The 16,493-nt window shown below is 40.0% G+C and overlaps 2 protein-coding genes across 2 annotated transcripts; one reads left to right on the top strand and one right to left on the bottom strand.

The window, feature by feature from the left end:
- The first annotated feature begins 1,321 nt into the window (after positions 1-1,321).
- LOC308410682 (ER lumen protein-retaining receptor 2) lies at positions 1,322-6,473 on the top strand. The gene is made up of 5 exons (XM_080904223.1): positions 1,322-1,563; positions 3,606-3,706; positions 3,804-3,962; positions 4,079-4,331; positions 6,010-6,473. The coding sequence occupies exons 1-5, from the start codon at positions 1,473-1,475 to the stop codon at positions 6,042-6,044; spliced, it is 639 nt and encodes a 212-aa protein (XP_080760349.1). The 5' UTR covers positions 1,322-1,472; the 3' UTR covers positions 6,045-6,473.
- A 6,303-nt stretch (positions 6,474-12,776) lies between these two features.
- On the bottom strand, positions 12,777-15,251 carry LOC308411784 (lipid droplet assembly factor 1-like). Its single transcript, XM_080905814.1, has 5 exons — positions 15,110-15,251; positions 14,741-14,854; positions 14,460-14,628; positions 14,226-14,371; positions 12,777-13,652 (listed from the first exon to the last, which is right to left on the bottom strand). Exons 2-5 carry the CDS (start codon positions 14,831-14,833, stop codon positions 13,584-13,586), a joined length of 477 nt encoding a protein of 158 aa, XP_080761940.1. The 5' UTR covers positions 14,834-14,854; positions 15,110-15,251; the 3' UTR covers positions 12,777-13,583.
- Positions 15,252-16,493: the final 1,242 nt, after the last annotated feature.

Genomic DNA, 16,493 nt, shown 5'->3' with positions numbered 1-16,493 from the left:
ACTCATGCTGTGCACACATGATGGCGCAATCTAGGAACGGTAGAACAATAACTTTGAATTATTGAGAATGTGTAGAGATTTGGTGACAGGACTCCGGCAGTAATAATATCATGCAAGGTTATGCGGAAAGTAAATAACTCAGTGCAAGTCAATAAAGCTGAATGTGTAGTTTTGGAGAAATATGTATGAAGCAATCGTGCTCACACAAGAGAGTAAATTCTATGAATTTTGTTTTCGCTGATTTTATTTTCCCCACATTTTGTTATTTATGCATCTACACTGCCTTGAAAGAGGATTTACCACATTCCTGACTTCTTAGCTTTTTTGCATATTTGTCACATTTCACGTTTCATAATAATCAAACACAACCTCAGTAAAAACAGAATTACATTTTTAAATGATTCTTTTCATTTATCTATTATCCAAACCTACTCAGCCCTGCCTAAAAAATTGCCCCGCTAACCTAATTATGAGGTTGTGACCAATTTGACAGCAAGTACTGCCAGACACTCATGCCACTTCCCTTCACCCTCTTGTAAATCATTACTTAACTGTGATTAACCATATTTTTGGCCTGACAATTGCCAGACCTGCTGACTCAAGAAATACATATCTGGCACAGTAAAGTGGGGTAGAAATATCCGAAAAAGCCAGCACATCATGCCCCAATCTAAAGAAATTTAAGAACAGGTGAGGAACAGTCATAGACATCTATCAGTCTGGAAAGAGTTAAAAAATAAAAACACGTTTCTGAGGCTTTGGGGCTCCAGTGAACCACCCGGTGAGGACCGTTATTAACAAATGGAGAAAACTTGGAACACTGGTGAGCTTACCAGGAGTGCCCTGTGAGCCAAAATTACTCCAAAAGAGCATTGAGGACTAATTCACAAGGTTACAAATGAATCCGGAATGACATCTAAGGAACCGAAGGCTTCATTTGGCTCAGTTAAGGTCAGAGTTCATGCTTCAACAATAGGAAAGAGACCAGGCAAAAATGGCCTCCATGGGAGGAGAAAACCACTGATGACTAAAAAGATCACAAAGCCTGGTCTTACATATGCCAGAAAAAACATTTTGATGAGAGCATTTCATAAAAAGAAAATCATATCAACAGCCAGTTCTTGCTGCCAAGGATGGCACAGCCAGTTATTAGGTTTATGGGGTTTACAAGTCTGTGATGACCCTCCTCATTCAACCAGGGCTCATGTTCTCAGCGTCGTGCTTGTTGTGGGCGGGTCCTCTCCTGCTGTCACTCATTCTCTGGTCCAATGCAAATCTGGCTATGTGTTTTGTCCCGCCCCCTTCCACGTCGACCTGCACTCTCGCCATATTTTCAAGCCCGTGAATTCCGGTGTGTTGTGCCTCCAAGTTGAGCAGAAGAATCTTTCACACCAGGCAGGATCAAGCGTGACCCGTTTCAAAGTCCACGTTAGCTTCTCAGCTGTGTCTCTGTTATTTTTCTTTTTGCAGCTATGAACATCTTCAGGCTCACAGGAGATCTTTCTCATCTGGCTGCTATCATCATCCTGCTACTCAAAATATGGAAAAGCAGGTCGTGTGCAGGTGAGCACTGGATATAGCTTTAATATAAATGCTACAGTGAGGTTTTCTAATGTCACTAGTTCCGTTTCACTTGTGTTAATCGATAAAAAAAATCTGATCTTTTAAGGCAGCAACCTCTAAGCTACCTACCTAGCAATGCTAACGTTTCCTCTTCATTCATTTGAAGCAGCGGCTAATAGCTGCTGAATGGGCTAACTGATGATGGCAGCTAAAAAGTGCTGCCTGCATCTCCATCACAAGCTACTACTAAGTTTGCTGCAGTTAGACAGTGAAATATTAAAGTTGGTGGAAAATATAACGCAGACACATCAAAGTAACGGTTGACTTTGAAGGAATTCCTTTTGTACGTTAATCGTTCTCCGATCTGTGGATTGAGTGCGGTCAGTTGGGTTCCTACTGCTTACTGGACAATTAAGCACATTAATGGAACCTTTAACAAATATATTTAGAATAACTTTTTGCGGTTTCTGCTTCTACGTTTCAGCACCACCCCCTCCACCTCACATCCATTTACTCCTGCTCGGATAGTTTGACTGTTTAAGTGTGAGGGGCTCGATTTTTTGGGTCTGGCTTCTGACGTGGCGTTCTAGAAAGCGCAACGGAAGTAGATACCTGCTAAAAAGAGTTTGTACAAAGTTTTACTTATTTAAAAATGCATTTTATGCTTATAGACTCACATAAAAATTTAGGCATTAATAATAATAACTAACAACATAGGCAGCAGTGATGCAGTCTATGATTATCTAAAGTCCTAGATAAGTCATAGAAGGGGGCGGTTTTGTGTCCCACTTTCGATAAAGATTTGTGATTGATTAAAAAAGTTGACGCATGCGTTTTGGGTGAAAAGCTAAAACCTGAAGAATATGTAGCTTTGTGTTAAATCTGGAGGTACTGGAAGTTTAAAATATTGATTGATTGATTTATTAAAACGTATAGGTCTTAACAGTCACTTACACGACTCCTTATGGAGATCCCCAATAAAACGAAACCAAGGGAAAATCTAACTTGTGTTGAGGAAGAGATTACTCAAAGTGAATCTGAGAGGCTGTTAATTGAACTGGTCTGTCATTAAAATTGAAAGACAATGAATATGCACTCAGCCTGACATCAACATACAATGAACATACAAAAAATTAGCTTTTTTTCTGAATATACACTCTTAACATATAACATCCTCTGATCTGAGGTCATTGATTTTAATGACCAATAATTTTGAATATTGTCTGCTTGGTAGAAACTGGTTGAAAAAACACGTCTGTTTATAAAGAGTGTCTCCTATTATTTATTTATTTTTATTTATTTCCCCACGTTGCCTGTCTCTTACCACTGCCACCAGTAAATCAGGGCACACGATGACCGACCCAAAATACCCTTAAAAAGTGTGATATCAGTTAAGAATATAAAGAACATGGATCAAAACATTTGACGTTGTTCAGGAAAGATTGTTATCGATTCCAAAAAGACACACCAAACACGCCAAACTCAAACATGCCACAGAGAGTGAAGATGGCACTTGCTGAAAACCCCCGATGTTTATCAGGAAGAATGTCGAGCAAACACTAGTTGAGATTCCTGGAGAATTAGGACCTGATTGTGGTTTTGAGGTGGTGCATCATGTTCTTGCATCATGTGTACCATGTATCATGGGAAGATACAGGGTACACTTTGGACAGGACATGAAGTCTGATAACAGTTTTACTCATGCTCACAGATATGAACAATTCACAGCCACTTAAAAAAATAAATAAATCTAATCTCCATGTATTTGGAATACGTGGGAAAAACTGTCCTATGGGCAAATCAGGACAGGCTGACATCACTCATTATTCCATTAACCCTTTAAAATGAATCCAAACGAAAAGAAACGGTCTTGTTTTTTGAACTCTTGAGACTTCGGAGTTTCATCCTTTTTCCAGCAGATGTCACTGTTCAATAAAGAAAAAACATGATTTGTTTTGCCCAGGCTGTTTGTGAAGCTTTGTGTGAACTGCTGAGGTATATGTCAGCCTAAACTGTGTTTCTGCTTGATATTTTTCTTAAAGGCATCTCTGGAAAGAGCCAAATTCTGTTTGCTCTTGTGTTCACCACACGTTACTTGGATCTGTTCACCTCTTTCATCTCCCTGTATAACACATGCATGAAGGTAAGACACCGCCAACCACACAGCCCTGACCCTCACATAGGTTTCACCATTTCTCCCAGAACACTCCAGTGACAGGCTGTTCTTTGCTGTTTACCAGCTGATCTACATCGGTTGCGCATATGCCACCGTATACCTAATCTACGCGAAGTTCAGGGCCACCTACGATGGAAACCACGACAGTTTCAGAGTGGAGTTCCTGGTGGTTCCTGTCGGGGGTCTTTCTGTTCTCATTAACCATGACTTCTCTCCCCTGGAGGTGAGTTCAAACTGCTGTATCGCAGTCAAATTGTGAGGCACATGATCTATTCCAAACCAGACATTTTGGGAGTAAATGTAAAATTGTGTTCCTGAATATGTAAATGTCTTCTGCAGATCCTTTGGACGTTCTCCATCTACCTGGAGTCTGTGGCAATTCTGCCTCAGCTCTTCATGATCAGCAAGACCGGGGAGGCTGAGACGATCACCACCCACTACCTGTTCTGCCTGGGGCTGTATCGGGCCCTTTACCTCTTCAACTGGATCTGGCGTTTCTACTTTGAGGGCTTCTTTGACATGATTGCCATAGTGGCTGGTGTGGTCCAGACTGTCCTCTACTGTGACTTCTTCTATCTTTATGTCACCAAAGGTGGGTTTAAGCATCGATATTATTCAGATATTGGCTAATTTGTTATTATTTATATAGACGTGAAATATGTGGGGACACTTTAGTTGATGTAGTTGCTCTTCGTGCCCTCGCTGGCCCTGAAATCATTCCTTAAATTTGATGAAAGGGATGAGTGTAAACATCCAGTGTCTTGTTCCCTGGAAAACCCTCATCCTAGAGTTCAGGCTACGCTAATCTGACGTTTCAGCAGCGCAAGTTTCCTGAAAGAAAATTCTCCAAAGTTATGGCTGTTTAAGACACAATTCCCTCCTTATCTTACTGTAAATCGAGTGTCCCGGGAAAGGCATAAAGGAGATGTTGTGCAATGATTTGGAAATTCCCAGCTGGTTTGATGGTTGTTAGCGTCAACTGAACTTGTATTTTATTATTATTTAATATTCTTTCTATTTTACAAAGCCAAATTATAGTGCTTTGAAAACCCACCCATGCATTTCCTTCGGCTTATCTAATTCAGGGTCATGGGAGTGGCTGGAGCAAATCCCAGCTGGCACAAATCAAAAGGCAGGATACAGCCCGAGCAGCTCGCCAGTCTGTCAAAGGGCTTTCAGAGCCATTAACACCAATTCACTGTTTAAACAGCGTTATTAGAGAAAACTGCTGCATCTGTGGAGACACTCGTTTGTCACTACAGAGATCTTTAAAACTCAAATTTGATGTTTTTTGTAAGTTTGTTACATTTTAACTCAACTCAGTTGATATTTTTTAAGTTCCTTTTTTAAATGGATCTCATTTTGTTGGTTGTTAGTTGTAGCTTGTTGATTGGGGCAACTTTGGATGATTTTTTTATCATCCTCATCTGGAACTTTCAGTTGCTCCCTTATTTTTGACCTTTTTAAAAGGTCATCACAGCTGATGGATCCGCATGTTTGATTTGGCACATTGGATGCCTTTCCTGACGCAATCCCAATCTCATTTAATCAGGCTCGTCCCATAGCTTGTGACCCCCTGGGTTTGTGTCCTTTCCCAGAAATAAACCAGGGCTCTCATTTAAGGCATCCATATAAAAAATGATTAGCAAGTGGATTGAACATGAGAAATATGTGTTTTTCATTCATCAACACGTCAGAGGAACTTTTATTCTCTGCTCGGGGGACATAGTTCCTGGAACAGTTTAACTCAAAAGAGCCAGAGGGCGTTCTTAACTGCTGTGAACAAGCTTGACGTCACCCAGAAAATCTCTGGCTTTTCCTGAAAACTCACGCTTGTATTCATCAAATGTGACGGCTGCGCAAAACTACACACTTGGATGTACTTGTCCTTTTGCTCCCGCACAATGGGGGCTCACACATCTTTCTGTTTGCTGTTTAAAGGATTTTTCTAATGATCAATTAACCTTTTTAACATGAAAGCTTGTATCAGGTAACGTCACACTGTTTGAATGCAAAAGAGAGAGTTGCTGGAAATGAAAATGATTCCTTTTAAAATTAATGTTTAATTTGTAGCATTAGTGATCGGTTCATCTTTAAAAGACAGCTTTCCCAAAGCCTTTGAGCCACAAAGAGGGAACACAGACTGAGGAATGGTCCACTTTTAAGTGATCTTACATGTGTAGTGTCAGTGCATAGTGGAATAAATAACGTGTGGCTGCAGGAATAAAGATGGCTCTCACCTGATGACTGTCTAACTTTATATCCCTCAGTGTTGAAAGGCAAGAAGCTGAGCCTGCCAGCGTAAAAAAGCATGGAAGGAGACGGCGACTCCGAGCAGACTCAGGAGGTGTGGAGAGGAAGTCATGGATTCTCATGACCTGTAGTAAAAGACGCCTGAGACAGAGAGCCAACTATCGGGGGGAAAAAACACTAGTCTTCTTGATGATTACTGATGGAACTGGTAAATGCCAACAAACACCAGAGCTGAACAAAGATCAGTCCAGATCAACTATTGGATTTTTGTGTTCAGCATCTTGCCTTAAGCTTTTTTTCATTGCTGTTCAAATAGGAGAAAAGGATTTGGTTTTTTGTTTTTGTGCGTTTTTCCGCTACATGTGAGGTGTATGCGCTTTTTTTTTTTTCTTTTTCTTTTTTAAGTTTTTTTTAAATTTTCTTTTTTTTCCTTGTTTTTTTAAATTTTTTATTTTTTTTTTATTTTTTTTTTAAAGAAAAACATCATCCATGGTGGTCGACTTTGATAAGTACCTTGTTTGACTTGGTAATGAAATGCACAAAATGTACAGTCTTATTAAAGCGTGAGATAAAGAGTGATGTATCAGAGTGCCTGATAAAGTTCTCACAGTTTCTCACAGTATTTTTTTTTTAAATTCTTTTTACTTTTGCATTTTTTTAAGGTATGCATATCCTCTAATACATGTATCGTTTTTTTTTTCTGTAATGTTTAAAGAGGTCAACATAATTTCGCACCAGCATGCTCATTATTTTGTAAAACATGGCTTTCTAAATGAACATTTTAACAGAATTAATGGTTTGATCTTAAATTCAAGAAGTAACCCATGAAATGAATGACTTTAATGCCAGCAATCATTTCATGGCAGGTATCAGTATTTTCCCAATGGTGGCTGTCTCGAATAAGGATGCTTGGTAACGGTTTTTCTTCTGCTCACTGTTCTTTGTTATGTAGCTTCACACAGTCTTGAATAAATGCTGCATCACATTTCTAGATGCCGACAGAGCACAAACTCTCACTGCACCCCGGCAACAAACTCATGAATGCCTTCCGGTGGCGACGCGCCAGTTACATGGATCCTGAAATGTTGGGAATGGGGACAAAACTAACAGCCACTTTTCCCACACTGGGGATGCTTCCCTGTTTATCCTCCAGCACATTGTCACATCTCAGTTGTTACCTGTATGGCTCAGTTATTAAGAAGGTGCGATGGTCACCAACGGGTGCATTGCTAAAAAGGCCTCTCGTTTCTTTTTATAGTAGCGTTCCTAAATAATTCATTTTATTCTTCTTTTTTTTTTTTTTTTTTGCATGTTATCACCTCCATTAAAGATTTTATGAGAATCATATCTAGTGTGTGTGAGTGATTTTTATTTTTCCTTTTTCCAATCAGAATTGTAATGTCTTTTGTTAAATATATAATCTGCAAAGGTACGAATGATGACCAGAGAAAGAAAAAAAAAAAATAGGTCCCGAAGGAGGCAAGAGGAAAGAAATGAAGGAAGAAAGGTAGATGAACTGCCAGAGATTCAATTCAATTTTATTTATATAGCGCCAAATCACAACATAAGTCGCCTCAAGGCACTTCATAGATACAGAGAAAAACCCAACAATCATATGACCCCCTATGAGCAAGCACTTTGGCGACAGTGGGAAGGAAAAACTCCCTTTTAACAGGAAGAAACCTCCGGCAGAACCAGGCTCAGGGAGGGGCGGGGCCATCTGCTGCGACCGGTTTGGGTGAGAGAAGGAAGACAGGATAAAAGACATGCTGTGGAAGAGAGACAGAGGTTAATAACAAATATGATTCAATGCAGAGAGGTCTGTTAATACATAGTGAGTGAGAAAGGTGACTGGAAAGGAAAAACTCAATGCATCATGGGAATCCCCCGGCAGCCTATGTCTATTGCAGCATAACTAAGGGAGGATTCAGGGTCACCTGGTCCAGCCCTAACTATATGCTTTAGCAAAAAGGAAAGTTTTAAGCCTAATCTTAAAAGTAGAGATAGTGTCTGTCTCCCGAATCCAAACTGGAAGCTGGTTCCACAGAAGAGGGGCCTGAAAACTGAAGGCTCTTCCTCCCATTCTACTTTTAAATACTCTAGGAACAACAAGTAGGCCTGCAGAGCGAGAGCGAAGTGCTCTAATAGGGTGATATGGTACTACAAGGTCATTAAGATAAGATGGGGCCTGATTATTTAAGACCTTGTATGTGAGGAGCAGGATTTTGAATTCAATTCTGGATTTAACAGGAAGCCAATGAAGGGAAACCAAAATAGGAGAAATATGCTCTCTCTTTCTAGTCCCTGTCAGTACTCTTGCTGCAGCATTTTGGATTAGCTGAAGGCTTTTCAGTGAGTTTTTTGGACATCCTGATAATAATGAATTACAGTAGTCCAGCCTGGAAGTAATAAATGCATGAACTAGTTTTTCAGCGTCACTCTGAGACAGGATATTTCTAATTTTAGAGATGTTGCACAAATGGAAGAACGCAGTCTTACATATTTGTTTAATATGTGCGTTGAAGGACATGTCCTGGTCAAAAATGACTCCAAGGTTCCTCACAGTGTTACTGGAGGCCAAGGTAATGCCATCCAGAGTAAGAATCTGGTTAGATACCATTTTTCTAAGCTTTTCAGGGCCGAGTACAATAACCTCAGTTTGATCTGAATTAAGAAGCAGAAAGTTAGCGGCCATCCAGGTCTTTATGTCTTTAAGACATTCCTGCAGTTTAACTAATTGGTGTGTGTTATCTGGCTTCATGGACAGATAGAGCTGGGTGTCATCTTCATAGCAGTGAAAATGTATGCTATGTCTTCTAATGATGCTGCCTAAGGGAAGCATGTATAATGTAAACAGAATTGGTCCTAGCACTGAACCCTGTGGAACTCCATAATTAACCTCAGTGTGTGAAGAGGACTCTCCATTTACATGCACAAACTGGAGTCTATTATATAGATATGATACAAACCACTGCAGCGCAGTACCTGTAATACCTACAGCATGTTCTAATCGCTCTAATAGGATATTATGGTCGACAGTATCGAATGCTGCACTGAGGTCTAGCAGGACAAGCACAGAGATGAGTCCACTGTCAGAGGCCATAAGAAGATCATTTGTAACCTTCACTAAAGCTGTTTCTGTGCTGTGATGAGCTCTGAAACCTGACTGACACTCGTAAAATAAACCATTCCTCTGCAGATGATCTGTTAGCTGTTTGACAACTACTCTTTCAAGGATTTTTGATATGAAAGGAAGGTTGGAGATTGGCCTGTAATTAGCTAAGACTGCTGGGTCTAGAGATTGGCTTTTTGAGTAAAGGTTTAACTACAGCTAGCTTGAAGGCCTGTGGTACATAGCCGATCATTAGAGATAGGTTGATCATATTTAAGATCGAAGAATTAATTAATGGCAGGACTTCTTTGAGCAGTTTTGTAGGAATGGGGTCTAAAAGACACGTTGATGGTTTGGAGGAAGTAATTATTGAAGTTAACTCAGAAAGATCAATTAGAGAAAAAGAGTCTAACTTAACATCAATGGTACTAAGAGTAGCTGTAGATAATGTTACATCTGTGGGATGATTATTGGTAATTTTTTCTCTAATGATAAAAATTTTATTTGTGAAGAAGTTCATGAAGTCATTACTAGTTAACGTTAAAGGGATGGTTGGGTCAAAAGAGGTCTGACTTTTTGTCACCCTGGCTACAGAGCTGAAGAGAAACCTGGGGTTGTTCTTATTTTCTTCAATCAGTGATGAATAGTACGATGTTCTGGCTTTGCGGAGGGCTTTCTTATAAAGCAGCAAACTATTTCTCCAGGCTAAATGATGATCCTCTAAATTTGTGACACGCCATTTCCTCTCCAGCTTACGAGTCATCTGCTTTAGGGTACGTGTTTGAGAATTATACCACAGAGTCAGGTACTTCTGATTAGAGACCTTAGTTTTCACAGGAGCTACAGTATCCAGAGTCGTACGTAGTGAGGAGGTGAAATTATTAACAAGATAATCGACCTCTGTTGGGGTAGCGTTCAGATAGCTGCTCTGCTCTGTGTTGGTACAGGGCATTGAAGATGATAACAGTGGGTGGATTATATTCTTAAACTTAGTTACAGCGCTTTCAGAAAGACATCTACTGTGATAAAGTCTACTCTCCACCGCTGTGTAATCAATTATTGTAAATGTAAATGTTATCAGGAAATGATCAGACAGCAGAGGGTTTTCAGGAAACACTGTTAAATGTTCAGTTTCTATGCCATATGTTAAAACAAGATCTAGAGTGTGATTACAGTGGTGGGTGGGTTCTTTTACATTTTGAGTGAAACCAATTGAGTCTAATAACAGATTAAATGCCATGTTGAGGCTGTCATTTTTAGCATCTACATGGATGTTAAAATCACCCACAATAATTATTTTATCTGAGCTCAGAACTAAATTAGATATAAAGTCTGAGAAATCAGACAGAAACTCTGTGTAAGGCCCAGGTGGACGATAGATGATAACAAGTAAGACTGGTTTCTGAGTTTCACAGCTGGGGTGGACAATGTTAAGCATCAGGCTTTCAAATGAATTAAAAGTCTGTCTTGGTCTTTCATTAATTAATAGGCTGGTGTGAAAAATTGCTGCCACACCGCCCCCTCGGCCTGTGCTTCGAGATTTCTGGTAGTTAGAATGACTCGGGGGTGTTGATTCATTTAAACTAACATAATCATCCTGCTGCAACCAGGTTTCTGTAAGGCAGAGTAAATCGATTTGTTGATCAATTATTAAGTCATGTACTAACAGAGACTTGGAGGAGAGAGACTAATATTTAATAATCCACATTTCACTGTTTTACTCTTTGGTTCAGATGGGGATACTGTATTGTTCTTTCTTTGTAATTGTTTATGTTTAAGTTGTTTGTTGCTGGTTTTTAGTTTGTTTTTTGTCTGTTTGGAAGCTGACACAGTCTCTATGGAGATGGGTTTTTGGGGTGGTAGCAGGAGGAGAGAAGCTGCAGAGAGGCGTGTAAGACTGCAACTCTGCTTCCTGGTCCCAACTCTGGATAGTCATATTTTTGGGGGTTTAATAAATTTGTCCATATTTCTAGAAATGAGAGCTGCTCCATCCAAAGTGGGATGGATGCCGTCTCTCCTAACAAGTCCAGGTTTCCTCCAGAAGGTTTGCCAATTAGCTATGAAGCCCACATCGTTTCTGGGACACCACTCAGACAGCCAGCAATTTAAGCAATTTAAGGAGAACATGCGATAAATGAGATAAAAATAAAGACTTAAGATCCTCCACACCTTTGGCTGTGGACAGTTCAAGATGAGCAACAGAAGTTTCTGGCTTGTGACTGTCAACCATCAAGTGTTTCTGAGCCTCATGTAGTTTTAATTTATTAATTTTTTAATTTATTAAGTCATTTAAAAAAGAAACAGGGACACTCCAGGAATCTAAGATGCAAAGGGTACAATTTGGGCCAGCTTTAAGTCTTTGTGGAGTCACATATGTCCTGTGTATAAAAATGAAGGTAGTTGATGATTGTTTAGCCATGTTCCAAACACCAACCCAGTCAAAATTAGGGCTACTACACAAAGTAATTCATATACTTGCTACAGAGTGAATAGAATTGCTTAAAAAACAACCAACCAAAATAGAGCATGTGAGGGAAAGTAAAGCAGCATTTACTTGCAATAAAATTCCAGCATATACAGTTTAAACAAAATGGGATTTGTCAGGATTTCCGTATCACTCACTCTTACTTTTCATATATTCGAATTGAAGATACTGTCGAGTACACGTGGTGTGTTCAGCCTCAGCCTGGACTTTCTCATCCTTGTCCCAGTAACTCTTCCAAGAACAACTCGGGAGCAGGTTTTCCAGGTTTTGGAGATGGTACTGGAAGCATGGTTGCAATGTACCAGAGCCCTTTCTATGCTGTTTGTACTGAAAGAAGGTTGGTGTGAGAGCTTGTTTCTGCCACTGGAAAAATATTTTTTTTTGCCGCCAATAATTCAAAATCTTCAGTTTATTGTATTGAAAGTAAGATATTTTGAGAATTTTTTTCGGTGGTTGAAGCATCCATAGAGTTGGTGTAAACCATGCTGCTTCCCTCCTTTTAATTTCTACTTCTGTCTATAACATAGCCTTTGCAAGTAGCAGACACCATTTCCAGCAGTTATACCTGAGTGGCTGTATCATCAAATGTGATACAGCCCAGGGAGGAATGGTCCAAAACGCCTCTATCACTTCAGCTTTCATAGAAAACACTGGAGAAACACTAACATAGTTTGAGCTACTCCCTTGCCCTGAGGGCGGACAAAATGAATCCACACTTGATTTGGCACAGATTTTACACAAGATGCCCTTCCTGACGCAAACCTCCCATTTACGCAGGCTCGTGACCCCTCCCGAGGCTGCATTCATGTCTTTTCCCAGAAACAAACCAGGGATCAAACAACTAATGAACATCATTATCGCTAAATTCGACAAGAGTTCACTTACTCCAGCTAAAGCCAGATAAACCCCAGATGTGACTTGGATGAAGCGAAGACCAGATGGTTTTTGATAATAAGAGAAGTACAGAAATGTTGATAGAATAGTGAAACATACCATACAGCGTGCACTGGGTTCAGTTTACCCCAACAATGTTTAATCTGTGTTCAGTCATGATGCAGTCTGATGCACAATATGCAGTATGGATAAACATCTTCTCAGTACATGGAGTTTGGCCTCATTATGATTGATATCACACCAATAAACAGCTGTGTACAGTAAATAACTACAACTGCATGTTCTACACAACATTTGTCACCATTCTTTATTTTTTGGAGCGACCCATCAGAATATTTTCACCCCTGTTTGGACAGAAGACAGCGTTCCTCTTCACACGTAACAGCAAACATAAACACATGACAGTCATTTTGGTGCATTTCACTTAACATCAAGTAGCTGTACACTGTAGTCGAACACACAAACATATCGGCATTTCCATTCTAACAAAATGTTCATCTGTAATGAAGTAGTGCATGACCTTTTTCTTTGGAGGGGAGGGGAGAAATAAAGTAACACTTCAAGTGCATGAGTTCCCCCTTTTCTCTAGTTCTTGAAATGAGCCTCACATAAAGCCTCCCTCACTGGTCAATGAGCCCTCACACTGAATGTTTTTTGAGAGCTTTTAAAACTGGACGCTACAAATAAGGGATGGATAAATAACACAGGCACACTACTACACAGCTGTAAGTCTTCACACAATCAAAGGAGTGGCCATTAAAAGAGTGCACATTTAAAACACCTCGTCATCGGCTTCACTCTGCAGATCGGAACGCTGCCTGCGTCTTTGGCATTTGATTAAAACAAGGCTGCTTGACTTAGCAAATGAGGTAGGTTCAATATTAGCTATTCCATGGGTCTCTCTCTTTCTCCACTACAGTGAGACTATTGAAATAATAACAATATTAGGCTTAAGACATACAATAACAATGAGATCTGTTACAACAGCAGATTTCAAACAAAACACCATAGTGCACGTTCAGGAGTCTGTATCACTGCATCGCAACCTCCTGGATTCAGCAGGGCTGACTCAAAACTTCAGGCAGGCAGAAGAAGAAAAACTAGTTGGCCTTCGAATCCTTCTCTGTTGAAGTTTCACACTCTGTCTTCTCGCCCTCGATTACACCTTTCTGTTATCGAAGAGAAAAACTGATTACATCCACTAAGAAAACAAACGTTTCCAATGCAAGCTACAAACTTTTTAACATTACCCGATGATATGAAAATGTATGCCTGTTTATGTCTAAAAAGGACCTGCCATGTTCTACTACTACTAGCGCAGGGTTGGACCCCTGCTTGCCTTCAGAGCTGCCTTAATTCTTCATGGCACAGATTCAACGAGGTGGTGGAAATATTCCTCAGATTTTGGTCCATTATCAAGAAGCTGAAGAAATGTACCTAATAAAGTGACGACTGAATGTATACAGTTCATATTTAATAAGTCAAAAGTTATCTGCAAGCAACACCTGTGAGCCAGTAGCTCATCTCTCAGGCAGCCAATCAGAAGAGAGATGTCTTTAAGGGAGCTAAAAGGTTGTTTCAGACAGTGAATGAAGGTCTGATGAATGTCAGAGCTACTTTAGTAGAGCTCATGAATAATAACATTGAACTTAAAATGAGTATAATAGATCCACTTTAATTTACAACACAAACTTTGTTCCAAACAAGGCAACTAAACTCATGCTTAATTGTCAGTACGTTACCTTTGTCAGATGTGGGTAATAACGGTTCAACAGGCTGAAAGTGGTGACATGCAAAACATTGACGACGGCCGAGGCCACGATGGCGAAGAGGGCGATACCAGAGAGCACCCAGAGCAGAGCCAACCCTCCGACAAACAACAGGAATGCTGAGAGAGCAAACACAGGTGACAGGTTTGTGACTACCAGGTGGTGCGGTGTCATAAAATGCTACAGCGCAAGGGTGAGCACACCTACCCTCACAGAAAACAAAACCCACTGCAGATATCATCATGGTCACAACAGCAAAAGTGACAAAGAGTCCAACAGGCACTGCAGCCATAGCGCAGAACATCAGAGCTGTGAGAGCTACAAACGAGTGGCTGCTGAGGTACCGCCCAAGTCTCGTATTCAGCAACCGTGCTACCTGTAAGAGATCAGGTTTCATTGCAGCTGCAAGACAAACCATCAGCTGATGCACACAAATTAGTGAAAACATAAAAGACTTTGACAAGTGGAGGTGTGAAGTTTTGGCTTACCCTGGGGTCATCTTTAAAGTGTTTCACCAAGGCCGTCCATCTTTTCTTCAGCTGCTCAAAGTCAGCCCCACTCTCACTGCTGCTGCTCTGCATCTTCACACAGGTCTGAAGTGACTGAGAAGGAGGAAAAACACACACAGTCAATCTGGCTGCTTAAATCCCAACACTTAGCTTCCTATTTAAAAGTTACTCCAACGGCTCAACACATCCTCAGTTCAGCCCCAGTAACAATAAAAACTAGCTCAGAAACAAAATCTGGGATAAAGCTAACAACTGTTGTGAACTTCTGTTGCCGTTCACTGGACGAAAGTAACTTTCATTACACACTTTTTAAAACATATAACACAAGTTCTGCTGTGAGGTACAAACCTTAAACGGAGTCTCGGCAGCTCACAACATGAGAGAGAAATCACGAATGTCTCGTGGCTGCTTAAAACACGTCCACGGAAACAACACACCCATTTAAAAACGCACATCTCCTTTCTTCTCGTCCCTCCTCCTCCTTCTTCCTCTTCACAGAAACTCAGAAAGGGTTCTCGATGTTAACGCTGCTACCTAGTGGTGGCCTCAGGTATTGCAGCTCTAGGTGGCTAGCAAGAGCAACGGAGCAAAGAAAATTAAAAACAGTATAATCTACAATAAAGGTAACCTAGTCCCATACTGAAGGCTTTGTCGTGTGAGGGAGTGCATTAAAAAATAAAATATTAATAATTATAACAGTGACAAAATAATACAAAATGAATTTAATTTTTTTTTTTTTTAAATACACTCCTTACTCTGTAAAATGAAACTTTAGCTCTTCCCCACCCTGCACTTTCATTTGTTTTGGAGAAAAGAAATGACTGATGGCCCCAAAAAGTGGATTCTGTTCATCGTTTTCAGTGGGAGAAACGTTGCAGCGTCACTCATCCAAGGGTCTTCTTCACTTGGATTCCTTTTTGGGATTTCCCTACCTGAAGACTGCACATGAATCAAGACACTTTGTGACTGATGATATCACTCTGTGACTCTACCGCAGAATAAAATCTGGATGCAAGGATGCAGGAATCAAACATCTGGAGTGACCAAATATTTGCATTGCCCTCTAAAACCGTTTTTAAAAGATTTAAATCAAGTTAAATAAATGAGAAAATAAATGTGAACAATAGATTTCACTTCCAAAATAATAAACCAGCAGCAACTCCAAAATAAGCATGGCTAGTCACGTGTACTTATTTATTTCCTAATATTAGGGAAATATATTTTTCCCACAAGGAAACATATACAGATAGGTAACCATAAGGCAGTAGAATTAAGTATATAGTAATAAAAACACATATCGTTTGTACCTGACCCTAGACAGACTCATGTATATTTACTGTCCTCTAGTGGCAAAAATGATACTTTGCACACCATAACATCACTGATACAGTCATTTATGTTTAAAATGTAAAAACAAATAATAACTTGATAATAACATGTAATACTTTCATTGCTAATGCATTAATAATGATGTGGAGCTTACGATCACTGCTTCACGTTATATTGATGCTACCTCTTATTTTGCCATTAACTGATTATTGGAACAGTGAAGTTTCTTCCCAGGTTGTTCTCCTGTTCCTTTTCAGCGGTGACATTTCTATACCCTCAAATGTATTTCCACCTGCACAGCTGCGTGTCTTCCCTTCCTCCTCAGACATATTATTCACTGTCATTAAATGATGCAGTTAGTAATTATGATGGATGCCGGTGCCAGCCTTCTCTGCTTCGGCTT

The sequence above is a fragment of the Rhamphochromis sp. 'chilingali' genome, assembly GCF_963969265.1.
Source record: "Rhamphochromis sp. 'chilingali' genome assembly, chromosome: 15".
NCBI classification, from domain to species: domain Eukaryota; kingdom Metazoa; phylum Chordata; class Actinopteri; order Cichliformes; family Cichlidae; genus Rhamphochromis; species Rhamphochromis sp. 'chilingali'.
Note: the sequence above shows the minus strand (reverse complement) of the source record. Positions and strands in the feature narration are given on the sequence as shown.

Excerpts from the sequence above, each read along its gene's own strand:
- LOC308410682 (XM_080904223.1), top strand. The coding sequence starts at position 1,473 with ATGAACATCTTCAGGCTCACAGGAGATCTTTCTCATCTGGCTGCTATC. Across the intron at positions 3,707-3,803 it reads TGTATAACACATGCATGAAG|CTGATCTACATCGGTTGCGC; the intron begins GTAAGACACCGC and ends GCTGTTTACCAG. Across the intron at positions 4,332-6,009 it reads CTATCTTTATGTCACCAAAG|TGTTGAAAGGCAAGAAGCTG; the intron begins GTGGGTTTAAGC and ends TATATCCCTCAG.
- LOC308411784 (XM_080905814.1), bottom strand. The coding sequence starts at position 14,833 with ATGCAGAGCAGCAGCAGTGAGAGTGGGGCTGACTTTGAGCAGCTGAAG. Across the intron at positions 14,372-14,459 it reads GGGTTTTGTTTTCTGTGAGG|CATTCCTGTTGTTTGTCGGA; the intron begins GTAGGTGTGCTC and ends TTGCTCTCTCAG. Across the intron at positions 13,653-14,225 it reads ATTACCCACATCTGACAAAG|AAAGGTGTAATCGAGGGCGA; the intron begins GTAACGTACTGA and ends CTTCGATAACAG.